The sequence below is a fragment of the Poecilia formosa genome, unplaced genomic scaffold (assembly GCF_000485575.1).
Source record: "Poecilia formosa unplaced genomic scaffold, Poecilia_formosa-5.1.2 Scaffold243, whole genome shotgun sequence".
Lineage (NCBI taxonomy): Eukaryota > Metazoa > Chordata > Actinopteri > Cyprinodontiformes > Poeciliidae > Poecilia > Poecilia formosa.
The window spans coordinates 642,728-656,986 of NW_006800182.1; the positions used below are offsets into that span (position 1 = coordinate 642,728).

Below are 14,259 nucleotides of genomic sequence, written 5' to 3' on the forward strand. Positions count from 1 at the left end.
ATTAGAAAGAATGAAAATAAAACCTTTAGTAATATTTATTCAGCAATGCAAACAAAAAAAAAGAAAGAAAGAAACTATGGTCTAAACATTAAATCATCTGTACTACAATCATCAGCGTAGGGTCACATTTATTCATCGCTTGCAGCATTTTTAGAGCAATCTTCTTCAGAAAGCACCCGGAGTCCTTGGTTTTCTCTTATGCTTCCGTCTCTTCTCATCCCAAAGATTAATTCTCTCACTTAGACCTCTAATGGCCATAGAAGAAAGCTGATTTCTTCTATGGCTCCACATTTATCTGGAGATGTGCGTCCCACATGTATACTCCATGTATTCTCCGGCGTTCTTTTGCTGTGTTAAGAAAAGGAAAAGGAACGCTCTGCACACTGGACTCCCTGGCCAGCCCGTTCCCATGAGAATGATGTCTGTTTGGGGCAGAAGCCATCCACTGCGTAACCTCTCTGCTCACTCCCGAGGGACCAATTGACTAACATTAAGAGAGCGACCCAGTCCAGCAAAAATTAAGATGTATGCAGCAGCGGTAACAGTAGACTGAGGTCAGGTCGAGATGAAAATAAAATGGCATTTTGTCAAAATAAATAAGAGGAGAGGATTAGAAAAGCTTTTTATCTTCAACTCCTCTGCGGCCATTAGAGGATGATCCAGTAACAGAATCTTAAAACAGAAACATTCATTTCGGTCCTTTATTACTCTAATTCAAAATGTCACTACCGGCACATTTTTGGATTACATCTCCTTGTGAAAATCTGAGAGTATCTTTTCTCTCATGGAGCTCCATCAGATATTTTTTCTGTATTTGTGTCATTTAATTTTTGCAGAACATTTTATCACCATACAAATAAACTCTGTCAACCCGTATTGTCTCTCCACATGTAGAGCTTGGGTTTCATAAGGCTGGGACCGAGCCATCTATCTGGAACTAATCTTTGTATGTATTTCCATGCAGAGGAAAGCACAGCGGGACGGATGAGAAGCAGCAAGGAGATGCATCCTACGACAGAGATTTTTTTTTTTCTTTCACCTGAACTTTGAGGACTACGTGGTTGGTCATAGCAACTGATCCCCCATGATGCCCCAGAGAACGACTGTGTTGAGGACAAAAGCCCCAGCTTTGAGTCAGTGTGAATGACCGTAGAAGGCCTTGGCATTTACTTCAGAAGTGAAAGATCAGACAGGAGAAAGATTACAGCAACTACAGTACCTCTTTTAGATCTGTTTCTCCTATCAATGACTCTGCCTTTCCTCTGTGTGTCAACAGTTACGGCTCCGGTTCTGCCCACTCTTTGTATTATCGGTCTGCCCTTCTCTTTACTTTTCTCTCTGTCCTCTTTCTCAGTCTGTTAATCTCCCTCTTTTTTTCTGGCTCCTTCCCATTTCTTCCTCTCTTCCTTTCCTCTCGGCTTGCAAATACGAGGGCACTCTAATAGACCTCCCCCACGTCCCCCATCGTTTCACTCCTCCCCCCCTCTCTCTCTCCTTTTCTCTCTCGCTCTCCCAGACTTTCACTCCTTCCCCCTTTTCTGTTTTCAGCCGTTCCCAGATAAGAAGGGGGCAGAAGTAATTCTCTTCAGCCACTTCTAAAGCTGCAGCCACCAGAGAAGAGTGGAAGAAGTAAAATCCAGATATTTACCATTTATTAGGTTTTGTTTAGTTGGTGGATATTTGAATGCTTATGAGATTTTTTTTAAATCTTGCATTTTTAAAATTTCATTTCTATTTAGTTTTTCTTAGTTTTCTCATCATTTTCAGCTCCAGTTTTTCTTTTTTTTTCTTTTTTTTTTCCTGTTTGGATCTGAACATTCAGGTTTTGCTTTCATGAGAGGAGGAGACAAAACCTGAGGAACCTGCCTGACTTCATGCAGATGGATGAATTTATCTGAGAGAAAACTGACCACAAAAAACCAAACTAAGTTTCCAGTTGGAAAAGTAAACAGAGGTGGGCATCTGTACCACCATTCAGTGGGGGAGGAAATTAGTTACCTCCAAGATCAACAGGTGCCATTTTCTGCTGCTCTTTTGATCCACAAGAGAAGAGGAATCTTAAAACTGAAGAGACCATTGTGAAAGAAACAGAAAAACTGAATTCATGGCTTCACTGTTACATGCAAGCTTCCTCCTCAGGTGAACTGGGGTCAAAGTGTGAACAATCTTCCCTTGACCCTGTTAAAGGAATAACTCTTTAAAATATTGAAAGCATCGTCATGAAAGGCCTGAATCTCAGCCGGTGGTTGCTGGTGCTGCTGCTGCTTTGGACCTGGTCCACAGTCAGTGATGGAGCCGGCGTTGGAGGCACAGAGCGAACGGGAGCTGGAAGAAGCCAGAGAAAAGGAGGAACTGGTGGTGGAGGAGGAGGAGGTGCAGAGAAGAGAAAGAGACTTCATCGCATCCAGCATGGTCAGTGTAGCTACACCTTTGTCCTTCCAGAGGTGGATGGATGTCAGAGCGGAGGGTCCCTGTCGCAGGGTGAACATTACGGGGGCTCTCGTGGCGGGGCCAGCGTTGTGCAGAGAGACTCGCCACCCATGGACGGCGAATGGTCGAATCAGAAACTGCAGCACCTGGAAAGCATAATGGAGAACAACACACTGTGGCTGCAAAAGGTAAGGGATTAACTCCTTTTTCTGAAATGTGTGTTATAAACTCATTGATTACAACCGACTGAACCGTCAGAGAAAAGCATACATGCTCTCTGGACAGATGTTTGTATCTTTCTAAGGGAGAGCGATGCTCATCAAAGAAAAAAGGTATGTCATTATATCACAAGTTATGCTGAATGCCAAAGGTGGTACAACAGTGAATGTATTTCTCATTAGAAATGAAAAAGGTGTGACTTACAACATGCAGCTGAGTATCGTCATGTCCAGGACCGCTTAACACCCAGAAGTGAAACTGAAAAATAAAAAAAAAAAGCTTTTTTGTGAAAATATATCTTTTCGCTTCTGCAGCTCCACTCGGATCACATGCGTGATCCGTGATGGAGCAAATCTGGGCTGAGGCCGTTGTGGATTTCTTGTGTGGTAATTTGTGGGTTATGGATCAAAGTTTTAAATTATGGTTCTAGATAACTGGCAGCTGGTTTCAATCAGGAGAAAAGCATTGTGTCCCCCTGGTGTTGATCCAGCAAACTATTATTCTTCCTAAAGTAACCTGTCATTTCTTTTCATTGGGTTCTTGACTGCACACTGTGCAATAAAAGTTGTGCAAAAGATAATTCCACTACAAACCATTACTCAAAAAAGTCTCACACTGTTAAGTAACTCAGGTCTGAGTCTCTAACAATCCGACTTCATGGCTTATTTTGCAAGTTTTTTCCTACAATTTAAAATGCTGAAGTCTTCCAATACTCCACCTATGACCTGCAGCCAATTCTTCTCACATGCCTCCCATGAATTTTATTGACAGGGAGTTATTTTTTTTAGTAGACCCCACAATCCACTGCAATAAAATCCACACTACCCATTGTGAAACAAGTTTGCTTGTTTCTAAGTGCAGAAGTGGATTAGTTCATGCTCTTATAAATTGCCTTGACTGTAGGTGTCTGAAGCAAATAGTCACACAGTCCTTGTGTTTTAATTATCTGCTATTTTCCTGTCTCCACATTCACTGTTGCTTTACCTTAATTGCAAACAAAACAAGTCTTTAAACTGGTGCTACAGGATTTATAGTCCTGTAAATGGTTATAGCGCTATAACCATTAAGCTATAAGTGGTTATTTCATTTAATATGGGAACACATCTACCCAAACTAGCCTAATCCAAGTACAAATGTAATAATCTGCTTTGCTGAATTAATTTTGATTAATCACTCTTTTTGGAGAGATGAGTCCCTCAGCATTAGCTAAATGTACAATCAAAATATCACTTAATCACTGAACTGCCATGATGACACCGATGCACTCATGCAATCATTTTTGGGGTGACATTCATGCAGTTGACAAAAAGACCCTAAAAAGCATCTTGTCATGACTGAGGAAACGTAGGAGAAAACAAGTCAGTGACATATGTCACTCTGGAAAGGGTTGCAAAGCCATTCCTGAGGTTTGGGACATTGGGGAGCATTCAGTGAGAGCCAAAACCCACAAAAGGAGTACATATTGGAACCATTGTGACCCTTCCCAGGAGTGGTTAGCCTATCAAAGTTACCTCATAAGTGGATCAATAAATCAGGACATTGCCATAGTTACTTTTTTGTTCATGGTTGAACAACACAAAACAGATTAGGAAAAAAATGGTGTCACACTTGTCAGAAAGACTTTCTTTCTGACAAGTGTGACACCATTGTGTCACACTTGTGTGACTTTCTGGAAAAAAAAAAAAAAAAAAAAAAGTTTTGAACCAAAGCCGCCTTATGGGACTTTACCTATTAGCCTGTTGTTGAGCATGTTAACAGTGAACACGGTCCAGTACTGGACATTTGACAGCCGATGTTTCCAAGGATTACTTTTTATTTCAATTCTAGACCCAACGTTGTCTCATCCCTGTCATAATGTCTCCAAGGAGAAACACTCATTCATACAGTTTGTCTGATTGTTGGTGAAGCGATTTTTTACTTGAGCTGAGGAGGAATGAACACTTAATTTATGGCCTCAAACTGCTGTATGTCCTGTAACACAGCTGCTGTGTGGAAAGCTATACATTTCTTTCTTTCTTTCTGAATCACTCTGAAGAAAGAAATTACTTCAAAGTGTGGAGCAATGAGAAACAGACTAGAGTAAAAGAAATCTGCATCACTTATTTTCTATGGCTGATCTAGGCCACAAGGAATGGTTATATGTCTAAATGCTTCAATGTGGATGGAAGATTTGGACTCTGAAAAAATATGAAATAAATATGTTGTGAAATAAACATGTTATTATGTTACAGCAGAAGCCAGATTTATTGTGAGGTGGTAGAACTTTTAAGAAGTCTTAAGTAAATATGTGTCAAAACATTTCCCCTGACGAAGCCGAGCTATTCAAGAGAAGGAGTGCGATGCAAGTTTTGCACACAATGGATGGCAGACAGACGTTCAGTACACTGTGAAAAGTTTGGAGGGTAGTGATGTAAATTCAACAATATTTTCACCCAAAGAAATATGATCTGACTTGAAAGAGGTTTATGTTATCTAACAATTCTTGCAGCAAGCCACATTTAAAGTGATCTCGGTTTGGAGAATTATGTAAAAAAATTTCATGAGAGTCAAGTGGAAGCTTTAAAATATCAGCAAAATTAAAATGTATTACATTGATATGTAATCAGTTTTATCTTTCATTCTTTTCTATTTATTTCCTATTATTTCTGCCTGTGAGGGGACTTGGAGGGGATTTAGTGGGATAAACAGACAGAAATCAGCGCTGTGTGATATGTTTTTTGTCACATAATTTCTTGCCACAAATACACATTAGATAATTCACACTGAAGTACACTGTGACAGATCAAATGCCTGGACTTCAGCCAAGTCCGCAGGAGTAATGGTGTTGACAGGAACAAAATTTGGAGTTGTCACATGCCATCAATGAGCTTTCAGAAGCTTTCTGACCTCTTTTTTTCTTCTTGTGTAGCTCTGCCAGCTGTGCAGAGCTGCACAGCTGGCTTCAGTGTGGGATATCAACTTCATTTGAGATCTGTGAGCAACCAGACACCGCAGCTAGCAACTCGTCTTTGTTTTTTAGCAAAGCATATTTTGCAAAAGTTGCCTTTGTCACAGATTCGTTTAACGAGTGAATCGCTGTGTTTTTAAGCATCCTCAAAAATGTAAAAACAGAGCAATCTTTTTTTTCAGATTAGGTGCCAATGATTAGGATTTGCTTCGGCATGAGAGGTAAGCTCTGTCCTATCTAAACCTTTGACATCAAGGTTCTGTCTTTATCTTTACTTCAAAAGGATGTGATGCCATCTTACAAAGATGTAAAGAGTTCTCTGATGTCTAAAGAAAAAGGCTGCGGATGCCAAAGAGTCAAGGAATTGCTTAAGAAGATCCCCTAACTATCCAACTGAAATCATTTTACTGTAAAAAAAAAAAAAGAGTTATTTTTGAAATTATAGCATATCTACCATCTTAGCATTACAGGCAAAGAGTAAAACATTTAATATATGCTAGAATTAAAATCAATCTCACCTAAAATTTAAAGTTTAAGTCTAAGAAAAGAAAACGTTCAACTAGATAATCCTCAAAACACAAACCCAAAGGTCACAGTAGCCTGAGATTTTACCACAAATAAATAAATTGCCTTGAGGAATTTGACTCTGTCCTGTTTTTGAAGCACATTAGATTCATCACAAGACACATTTCCACAGTTTATGAACTTTTTGCTTTTCAAAATACCCTAAAATTGTTTACTTCCCCAGATTTCTCAACCCTTTTTTCACCTTTGAGACAGCGATTATTAGCCTTTGATTCATATTAGAAATATAAATCAAGTAATCACTAGACTTACACAAAAAGATGTGCAGTAGTCAAGCTTAATACATTTAAGGCAAAGTGGACAGACAAACACACATCAAGCTCATAGATCTGTATAACCCTCACCCCTAAACATTGGCAGTAAAAACTGCAGTAAGCCCCTTCCTGCTGACTTGCAGGATGAAATGATTTAGTTGCAGCAGGTGTTGTTGATCCATTAAATGAGATTAGCAAAAGAAAACATTTTTTAAAGGAATCTACAGGCAGGGAGCCCCCATTCATCATCATTAGAGTCGTTTAGGTGTTGCAGATGAGGGCGGCAGCATGAATAATGCTCCTGTTTCAGAATCATAATTCTTCTGAGTTAAAGAGATTTATTCAGCTGCCTGAGCTTGCTGGCTGCACCTGTCATAGCTCACAGAAAGTTTACATCCGCTGTTAATTATGTGATGAAAGAAAACTCTGCAACTTAAGTTATCACAACACGCATGCAGTTTAAACAGACGGATGCTCCAAATACTTGGGAGGGTTTTTAAATTGCTTAAACTTGTCATGAACAAGTTGTTTGATCAGGTGCCTTTATGAAATGTTAACGTGTCAAGTTTATGTCACAGTTCAGAGAAGTAAATAGTTTAAAGAAAGCCCTATCAGAACACATAAAACACAGAAAACATGCTATTAACGTTTTGTAAACTGTGTGAAGGAAAATTTAGATTTTTATTATGGTTCTCACCCTCAACATTTTTCTCCTTTTAGATATTTAGACGTTTCAACCTGACTTTGTAGTCTAAAGACTTTTCTTATGATACTTTCATTCTATTTTCCAGTTTTTCATTAGACAGACAAAATGTCTACAATTTAATGACCATATATTTAGTTAAACTAAATCCACAGTCTAATTAATCACAAATACACATTTAGAGTTTTGACATTAACACCTGCAAATTACCAAAACTGTCATAAAATATCCTCCAGTGCAAAGATTCAACACTATTTACTGATCTTCTTTACCAACCCATAGCTGCTCATATTGAAATAAAAAAAAAAGAAAAAAACAAGATGTTCTCTACAAATTATATCTGAACACAGTTCTTTAAATTCAGACGTAGAAGCTTATCTCAATCTCTGGGATTTTCTCAGGAATGTTATCTGGCTCAGTCCTTACATTTCAGTCACCCTCTGCCCATACTGTTCTTGTTTGTGGCACCTTAATGGGAAAGGGAGCTACCAAATGCTATCAGAGCAGGGGCATACATCTCTACCTTCAAGACTCCTCTCTTCAAAGAGCACCTTATCTTCTGCTATCTTCTAACAACGCTAATCTGTCTGACTCAGTTTTTTTACACTTTCTTACATGTCCTACTTGGTATGTAAAGTAAATGGATCCATAGTACAAAGAAAGAGTCTTTTTTTCTGAAGTTGGGTTGTGTGAGGTACATATAGTAGAAGAGCCACAATTATCTCAATTTAGGAAATTCTGACTGATGTACCGAATTGTAGCTGATTTCAAAGAGCTGCTTTAAAAGTTTTTTTAACTGCAAATGTTTAAATCCGCTGGATAAAACATGATAAACATTGACAACTTTCCAAGGGAATTCTATAAAGATTGTTGCTGTTTTGTCAGAAGAGCATTTCCAATATGAATATGATAATGCATAAAATTGTCAGATATGAATATGTTCTATTATCTTGAAGGGCCTAAGTCGCTGAAATTAGGGAATCCATCTGACAAATCGTTAGCATTTCAGCAATCTGAGGATATTCAGTACACTTCCACAAACAAACAGTGACTTAGCTTCTGCCTACTCCAGATAAAAAATAAAAAACATACTGATAACTTCATAGAATCTCTCATAAAGAATTAAATGTAAAACCATCTGGTCTACTACTTTAAGCTAAAAGGTACATGGAACTGGACTAATTAAGTTTACCCTGAATTTATACTCAAAACACTTCAAACGTAAACATTTTACACAATTTTATGGTAAAGTAAAATGTTAATCTTAAGCAAAACTATAAAAATCAATAATTTTCTTGTTGTCATCTTGTTGACAACTTGCTTGAGGTAATGATGCAATCGCTTCAACCATAAGGGTGATGCAACGCCTCAGGTCCTCAGACACATTCCCACAATTCCTGAGGTAAACAAGAGAAACATTTGTCAAAAAATAACATGCAGATATTCTGTCTAAACCTTTATTGTATCAAAACTATGTCCACATCTTTGCATTATATGTCTTTCCAACCTTTTCAAAGTGCAGATACATTTGTGTAGCAAGCAGAATATCTGCCGTTTCAGGTCCATTTACAAATTGTTGTTAAAGCAAAGTGAAAACACTAACAGGTTACTTGGTATTTCCAGCAAATCACATGCACATATGTTCATTTACTTTTAGGTCAAAGCTAAGTATAAACTCACCCAGATAATCAGATTGTGTAGCAAGCTGTGGCAGGAGAAAAATAACTTTACATTGAGATTCTGAGCAGTTCTCATTTCGGGAAAGCAGGAGTTGGAAACGTTTGTATTCGTTTTCTTCATTGTTTTTTAACTGAATGTATATTTTTCCATTTGTTGCTGCTGTTCTGCCTCATTCACATTAAATACTTTCTAAAGCATCTGAAGTCTGCCTCTTTGCAGCTGAAGGAAATAAAAAGAAAACTTCCATGAAGCACATTTCTTTTTCTACAGTGGCTTGATGCCATTGTAAAACGCAATTCCATTTGCAACATTACATGGGTTAAGATACATTCCAGTGTAAATGGAGTGTATAAAATTCTCATTATTCCTTCTGCCCACCCCTGCTGATTTCTTCATTGTGGTAGCTGAAGGAGGGATTCTGCTACTCTCTGGAAAGATTTTAATCTCTCAGAGTGCTTGGCTGGATTAAACCACTGAGATTTTACCAGCACTTTTAACAAGGCATGCAGGAGTGTGCTTGTGTGTCCGTGTTGGGGCGATGTGTATACAAGTGTCTGCGTGTGAGCATGAATGTGAGCTGGGATGTAATTACCACCCACACTGTTAAATCTCAGGGGAGACGTGGATCAGATCCAGAGCTGATGTCTGCAGCATCCCGACAGGAGACAGAGGGCGACCTTTCACCTTTGGCATTTAGTCAGGGTCAGTCTGAGTAGATAATTATGTCTTTCTACAGAACATCTCCACCATCTAAACATACTTTTAATGCAATTTAGATCAAAGATAAAAGCTGTTGTCTTCTTTGCTTTGCTTTGCTGACTTTAGCATTGTTTCTTTTTCCTCTGCTATAGTTTGGTTACATTTCCTACACAGATATTAATCCCCATGAATGTTAGCCACAGCATCATTGTCTTTTATGTAGCCGTTAATCACTCATATTTAATTTTTTTTTGCCTGTATTTACTCTGTAAAGACTTTAATTTCCGTTCTAATGGAAGCCAGGCCACGGCTACATTGAAAATGGTATTAAAACAATAAATACAAGTAACACAAACCAGAAAACAGAAACTCAAAGTCACCATACAAAAGCATACAAATCAAGCTAGGAGTTTGAACTTTATTTCTTCTAAGTCTTAATATGCATTTATCACTGTTAGAGATATGTTTATGTCCATAATCAGTTGATTTTTTATTATTATTTTTTTTTTAGATTTCTCACCTACAGCAATATTTCAGTGTCCAATTCTCCAAAGTTCATGTGCATATAAACTATATTTATTATCTGGTAAAAAAAAAAAAAAAAAAACTTTGACATTCTGATTTTAAGGAGCGTAAAGAATTTGAAGGGACGTGGATGGAAGTTAATAAGTATTAATAAAATGTTCTTTGTTTATAATGCAAAACAACTGTTGTGGAGTTACAGTGAGAAGTATAATGGTTTTAAAGTTCAAAACTGGTTTGCTTCCAGCTTTCCCCGTCATATCTAGTTGCCTCTGAGCAAGGCACTCAAGCCCTTGTTGCTGCTCTGCATCTCTGTGAGTGTTGGGTAAATGAGTGTAAAGGATTTTGAATGGTTGTTAGTTATAGAAAACCACAACGTACATCTTTCATGATATCAATTAAATTAGTATTCAGAGGTTCTATAGAATATGAAAATGTGAACTTCTTTGTTTTTTTACAGTTTACACAAAAACAGTACAAAGATGAATTATAACAAAAATGCAGTAAATTGTTATAAATTGTCACAAAAAAATTAGACCAAATAAACCAGAAAACAAATCTGATCTAATAATTACACCAAAAAGATTTTACATTTTAATCATCAACTTTTGCGAACAAGAACTAGGTGAATAACACATCTTAATTAATGAAACAAATATTTTCAAAATCATGGATACATTAAAATGACTTATAGCAAATGTAACTAGCTACAACATCTGGAAAGACAACAAATTGGAAAATCCTATAACTAATCCAACTTTACTGGCTTATAAACACTGCACACTAAAACATTTTGCATTATTAAAAACAAAGATTCACACAGACTCACAATGCAAACTGCAGACCAAAGAATGAATTAAAACATTGCAACAGCGCTAGAAAATAAAGAGTCACAGCTGTCTCATGTCTAAGTCAGGGCTCCAGTGGAGTAATCCTCATTTGTTCCAACTTATTTTAGTATTTTTGTTTCTCATGTGAACACCCGTGGCATGTGCTCTCTCTCTCAGGGCTCAGGAAATCACAAATCAAAGATTTAAGCCAGGGTCAAAGTTTCGGTCCGGCTGAAACTAGATGGAGACGACTGTGGCATTAGTGAAGTTGCTTCGCGCTGCTTTTAAGCTTTAAAGTAAAAACAAACAGAAAGAGGGTGAAAAGTGCTGAACTCTACAGCTAGCTCAGGAAGGAAAACAGAAGTTGTATCATTAGTTACGTTTTCCACTAAAAGCAATGCTTCCTGCTAAAATAAACTTGATCAACTGCGAATTATTTATAAAAACTACTAAACCTCATGAACATTACTTTTACGGTTGGATTAATAAAATAAAGTGCCTCTGTCTTGTATTTTTTTTTCTTTTTTTAGATAATTAAAGTAATTTGCATATTATCTCTAACCTCAGCAGTAAAAGGCAATGTGTCTCTGTCAGCTCTTACTATTCCATCTCTTTCTGGCTTCACTGGGCTCTGTGGTCTCAGCAGCAGTTTGTGGTTTTTAAGACAGACTGCCTGTAAACAGCAGTAAGTGAGGTAGTTAACAGGGGGGCTGTTTAGTTTTCTGCCAAATGACTGACTTCAAATGGACCTGTGCCTGAGAGACTGAAAGAGGGAAACAGGAAAGTCACTGTGGTTGGATCACAGCCTGGCTATCAACCGAGGCCGCTCTGATACAGTGCTTTGATGTGGTCAGGGGTTGTGCTGATGATAACCCTCTCTGAAGAGAGCGGGGCAAAGGAGGAAAGACAGTGGCAGCTTTTGAAAGTCTGAAGGGATAAGACGAAAAAAGTGCTTTAGGGTTTTTATTCACATCACAGGGTGCTTATTGTCAGTTGTGTTCATTGGCTGGAGCTTGACATTTGTCCTGACGCATACAGTAACTTTTAAAAAGAACTAAATACACAAATTGTGATTATGTGTCAGGTTAAAAATATGTTCAGAAGACATAAAGCTGATTCAAACTTTGATTATTGTTTGAGTGATTCAATATGAGAAAAGCGTTATATTAATTGATACGACAGGTAAAAATATTGCTTTTTTTCAACTCATTAACTCATTTTATCAGAATGAATGTTTTGCACAGTAATGAACTAACTTAATTTCAGCAACAGTATATATTTTAGATTTCAATATGTATTTTAAGAAAAAAACTATGATACGTTAATGGAAAAAAGACCTGATCAGTTAAAATTAAAATTTAGTAATTAAAAATTACAATTCACTTGTATATAAAGCATTGAGATCAAAGATTTACATGCACTGTACAGAGGCCTAACTTTTTGTCTTACTGTCTATTAAGTCAAGATAATCTTTCTTGGTTGTAGGTAAATTAGGATTGTTGAATCTATTTCTTTTTATGAAATGCCAGAATGAGGGGAGACCAAGATTATTTTTTTTACTTGCTTGAACAGTTGACACACCCTTCTTTAGTAGTTTGTATAATTAGATTTTAAACTTTATGACTTGAGTCAAACAATTTTGGGTTTTCTTCCACAAGCTTCTCATAACAGCTCGCTAGAGTTGTGTCCCTTCCCACCTGACAGAGCTGGTGTAATTAAGTCAAGTTTGTAGCCCTGTTTGCTTGCACACACCTTTCAGCCCTCGGCATAAATTTGCAGTGAGGCTTTTTGACGACCACTCTAAAACGACGACCACTCTGCCATAAACTTGGCTGTAGATCATGGTCATGATCCATTTGAACAAGTCTTTTGTTCTAAGGATCTCAGTGTTCTTTCTCACTGTTGTCTTGCGACACTGCTTCAGTATGAACACATAACCTCCAGTAATAATATCTTATTTGCCGGTCCACCAGTCTGGTAGCAAAACACATCCTTTTCCCTGGGAATGAAACAATGACCTGTAGAAACAGTTGATTTTGTTTCATAAGATCTCAGGGCATGTCTCCAAAACTTTTTTTTTTTTTTTTTCCTGAGTACATTTGGAAACTGTAATCTGTCTTTTTATGTTGCTTTTATATTCATGACTTCTTCTTTGCAGAGTGGCCTTTAAGTTGCAGATTTCATTCATTGTAGATGAATAACAATGACACACTTATTGACTTCAGCCAACACTTTTTCAAGTTTTTTTGTGTGGGTTATGTGGGTTTTATGACCATTTAGCACTGAAACACATTCATATCTGGACATAGATGTTGTTTTCTTCTTACACAGTCAGAAGACTAGAAACTTTACTGGTTTTTGCACTTGCACATAGTTGTTTTAGCGCGTAAACTTGACACCTTCAGGCATCTGGAAATTGTACTGAAATAAGAACCCAACTTGTAGAGGCTCTTTTTTCTTGATGTCTTGGCTGAGCTTAAAATAAATAACTAACCATTCCTTTGAATAGACTTGCTGACTAAATCTGGATTTTAAGGATAAGTTATTCATGATTGAATGATCAGACGTTTCCCTGCACAGCGCTGATTACATTTTTTTTTTTTTTTTTGCAAGGCATAAACAACATCAAACAAAAAGATAGGCTCAGTGTTCTTTAATTGAGGTTGTAGTTTAGACTTCAACATGAAAGGAATAATTTACAATCCCATTCCTATTTGTACAGGAAAGCACATTTCCCTCAACCAGGTGCATTTAATATTTAGAAGAAACAAAAAGAGCTTTAAAGTGTTTGTTATTGAATTGTGTGTCTACAAGCCCAACACATTGGGGGATTTCCTAATTTTGATACAAACGTGAAAATAAAATCAGATTTTTCAGTATTTGGCCAGTTGATTAAAAATAACATAGAATAAAAAATGGCCAAGACTGACATCTGACCAACTAATTTATCTTTAATAAAACACATTGATTTTTAACATAAGTGCTTAAAACTGAACTGAATTTGGTGATACAAAACCTATCAGTTATGTTCTAATAAGACAAATATTTCAAAGCATATTTAATGTTTTGGTCATGTTCATTTTGCATATTTAAATGATTTAAGTAAATTTAGCACTGTATATTAATCAGTTTCCATATAACTCAAATTGAGTGGATAAATAAAAGGACAGCTTGTCCATAGGTTTTCATTTTCTACTAAATACTACAAGTTGATTTCAACTTTAAGTCGACTTGAATGAACATGCCTACATGACAACAGCTGGGAAGTTTATCATGTTGATAACAAAATCTCACCAGAGAACTTCGCAGGGAGCTTATGAGCAGGTGGTGTTGCTCATGCAGCAGAAAGCAATTTATGACCAGCCTTTTTGGAGATTACAGTGTGTTCCG

At 37.1% G+C, this 14,259-nt stretch overlaps 1 protein-coding gene across 1 annotated transcript in view; it reads left to right on the plus strand.

Annotated features, from left to right (window-relative positions):
- The first annotated feature begins 355 nt into the window (after positions 1–355).
- angpt4 (angiopoietin 4) overlaps positions 356–14,259 on the plus strand; it is a 64,194-nt gene continuing 50,290 nt past the window's right edge. The window contains exon 1 of the mRNA XM_016680488.1: positions 356–2,618. Coding sequence (XP_016535974.1) covers positions 2,220–2,618 — 399 coding nt within the window. The 5' untranslated portion in view covers positions 356–2,219. The remainder of the gene's footprint in view (positions 2,619–14,259) is intronic.